Genomic DNA, 2,893 nt, shown 5'->3' with positions numbered 1-2,893 from the left:
TGGGGGGGTGGGGTGCGGGGGGGGGCTGAGCACGCGTGGGGTCGCAGTAAGCGAGCGCCCGGCAATAGCGGCGGCAGGCGGGGGTATAGCTCAGTGGTAGAGCATTTGACTGCAGATCAAGAGGTCCCTGGTTCAAATCCGGGTGCCCCCTGGAAAAAATTTTCCGGTTGTGTTTGGTTTTTTTTTGTTTTTTTTTTTTTTTTTTTTTTTTTTTTTTTTCCCCCACCCCCACGCGTGATTCCACCTTAAGGGAAGCAGGCGGAAAACGTCGCGACAGTCCCACGTCGGTGTAGGGTGAGGAGAGCCGTGGCGGCGTTGCTCTCCCTTCAGGCAATCGCCTGGAGGTGTAACAGAGTTACAAGAAATAACGACTTTTTTTTTTTTTTGAAGGGGAAATGAGCCACAAAGACAGGGCAGACACCCGCGTGGGCGAAAGGGAGCACCCTCCTCTCCGGGGCTGTGCTTGGCGCATGGTTTACCAACCACCCAACCAGGTTTAAATTTTTAGCGTAATTTTATTGAAATGCACCGACACGAACGTGAGCAGAAGCCTCTCGACCTCTGCAAGGCCGGCCCCAGCCCCGTGGGGTAACGCACAGCCCCGGTTCGTGGGGGTTCTTCCCGTGTGTGCACGACGACTCACCCACAGTGACATGCACGGAGTCAGGTGGGCAACGTTGACTCCAGTCAATTCGGGTTATTACATTTCAAAAGCTTCAGTTAGAACATTAATTCAATTTCTATCAGGAGATAACGACACCCTAATTCCCCTTCCCCGGAGCCTGTTACAAAAGAACAGGCCTTGGCAATCGCTATTTGCAGGCAGGCTTTAATAAAGCACACCCACATCAAACGAGGCGGCGCTCGGCTCTCTTCCCCCTTATTCATTTCGGGATGTGGCTTAAAATTGGCTTTCTTCGTTTTAAAAGCAGCTTATCTGATCCTCTCACAAAGGCACCCACTCCTTCCCTTTCTGATCACTTCACCCAATGCTTCCCAGCCCCCCCAACCAGCCTCCCACCCTTTCCTGGCCCATCACAGCTTAATAGAAGACGAGCTTTTCTGCTTATCCAGCTCTTTGGGATGTCGTAGGTGGTTTTTCCTCTCTTGGCTCAGGAGACGCTGCTGGGTGAGGGAAGCTCTTCATCACCCAGACATTTTGGGTGCCCACCACCGGTTCAACCTCACCCCTGCAGACAGTGAAGCTGCTGTTGCTTTCCAGGGGCAGCTGAGGGCATCGCTCCGCTGAGGCCCGGCTCCAGCTGCAGTTTTTCTTTCTCTTTTTTCTTTTCACAAGCTGCCTCACATCTGGTGTCTGAAGCATCCGTTCCCGACCCCTCAATTGGGTCGACCCTGCAGCCTGGCCTGCGCTTTCCTCCTTGGAGACTTTGCAGGGGCGATGGGTGCGAGCTGATGTCCTGGGACCCCCGGCTCGAGGAGATGTGCCAGGTAGCACTGCATTGCAATACATTTACGTCGCTACGCCAGACAATGCTTCAGTACTTGTCTCTCATTAGCTACAAACCACGTGTTTATGTTAGTGGTTGATTTTATAGCCATGAAATGACAGGATACTTCTTTGCTTTCTGAAGTTATTATCTGAAACATGCATTTCCTGTTATTTGCTTTCAAGCTGTCAGGATGCTTTCTTCACTCTACGCAGAGCACTCAGAGGACCAGGTAGATGAAATATTACAAGCAGTATCGCTTGTGCTTTCCTCCTGAAATTAGATTTAGGCAATCCCTGAGTAAATAAGAAATAATTTATTGCCACTAGGCAAAGATCTCTTTCACTTTGTGGTTAAGTTACACTGGAATTTGCAGAATCGCTAGGGCTGAAAAATTCACGTGGAGGCAAAACCCAGATGAGGCCAATTCCTTCTGATAACACAGAAAAATTAATTTATTGACTTGCTGTCGAGCCCGGTGAGAGGTGCAGCACACTTGCGGCCGCTCTCTGGCTAAAGCTGATCCCAGCAGCAGCCATGAATCGTGGGTGTGAATCGGCTGCCCTCAAATGTTTTTTTTTCACCAGCTTGGAAAATAACTAATTATTGCTCTTGCTCCTGCTTTTCTGCTAATGCTCTCTCGGTCGCCAAACCTCCGCGTGTGGCTTCTCGCCAGCCTGGGCTTTACCGGCTCCCATCGGGAGGGGGCCACAACGGTCTACCGAATCCTCCTGCTCGGCGGCTCCGGGCGAATGTCCCCACGGTTCCCCGTGGTGCGAGCGGCACCGGGGGGTGGGGGATTTCGTACCCGCTGGTCCCTTCCCGGGCACACTTAGCAAGAACGGCCCGGGGGGGGGGGGGGTCCCCGCCGCCGCGGCGGAGCGGGGAATGCGGCGGGGAGGAAATCGACCGGTCGGGCGGGGGTATAGCTCAGTGGTAGAGCATTTGACTGCAGATCAAGAGGTCCCCGGTTCAAATCCGGGTGCCCCCTTATTTAAATTTTTTTTTTCTTTTTTTTTCCCTCGCCGTCTTTCTTCTCCCCTCCCTCGACACCAAAAAATCGAGAAAGAAAGATTTTTTTCGACCCAAATTATTTCGTAGCGGAAACCGGCCCGAAAGCCTTCCCCGTTGCCCGTGTCCAAGCCGGTCCGTGGCACACGTGGGGATCGGGGAGCGCAGCCCTGCGGGGACCACCGGACCGCCGCCGCTCCCGTCCCCTCCCGGTGCCGCCGGTACCGGGAAGTGCCGCTCCCCGCCGCCTCTAGGGGGCGCCACCAGCGCTCGCTGACTTCCCCCCGCCACGTGACGCAGGCTGCCTTTCCCCACGTGACGTCAAACAGGAAGGGCGGAGCAGCTCTATATCCCGGCGTGCCCCAAGCTCCTCCTTCCTTTTTTTTTTTTCAATCTTCAAAATGTCGAAGCGAGGTGAGGCTGGTGTTGAACCG

The 2,893-nt window shown here is 53.9% G+C and overlaps 1 protein-coding gene and 2 non-coding genes across 3 annotated transcripts in view; all 3 read left to right on the top strand.

Annotated features, from left to right (window-relative positions):
* The first annotated feature begins 79 nt into the window (after positions 1–79).
* Positions 80–151, top strand: TRNAC-GCA. The gene has a single exon. It is a non-coding gene; the product is annotated as a tRNA-Cys (tRNA).
* Positions 152–2,367: 2,216 nt separating this feature from the next.
* Positions 2,368–2,439, top strand: TRNAC-GCA. Its single transcript has one exon. It is a non-coding gene; the product is annotated as a tRNA-Cys (tRNA).
* A 328-nt stretch (positions 2,440–2,767) lies between these two features.
* Positions 2,768–2,893, top strand: part of RPL23 (ribosomal protein L23) — a 2,032-nt gene continuing 1,906 nt past the window's right edge. The window contains exon 1 of the mRNA XM_010585534.1: positions 2,768–2,873. Within this exon, the coding sequence (XP_010583836.1) occupies positions 2,861–2,873 (13 nt within the window). The 5' untranslated portion in view covers positions 2,768–2,860. The remainder of the gene's footprint in view (positions 2,874–2,893) is intronic.

The sequence above is a fragment of the Haliaeetus leucocephalus genome, unplaced genomic scaffold (genome assembly GCF_000737465.1).
Source record: "Haliaeetus leucocephalus isolate CR32 unplaced genomic scaffold, Haliaeetus_leucocephalus-4.0 Scaffold110, whole genome shotgun sequence".
Lineage (NCBI taxonomy): Eukaryota > Metazoa > Chordata > Aves > Accipitriformes > Accipitridae > Haliaeetus > Haliaeetus leucocephalus.
Note: the sequence above shows the minus strand (reverse complement) of the source record. Positions and strands in the feature narration are given on the sequence as shown.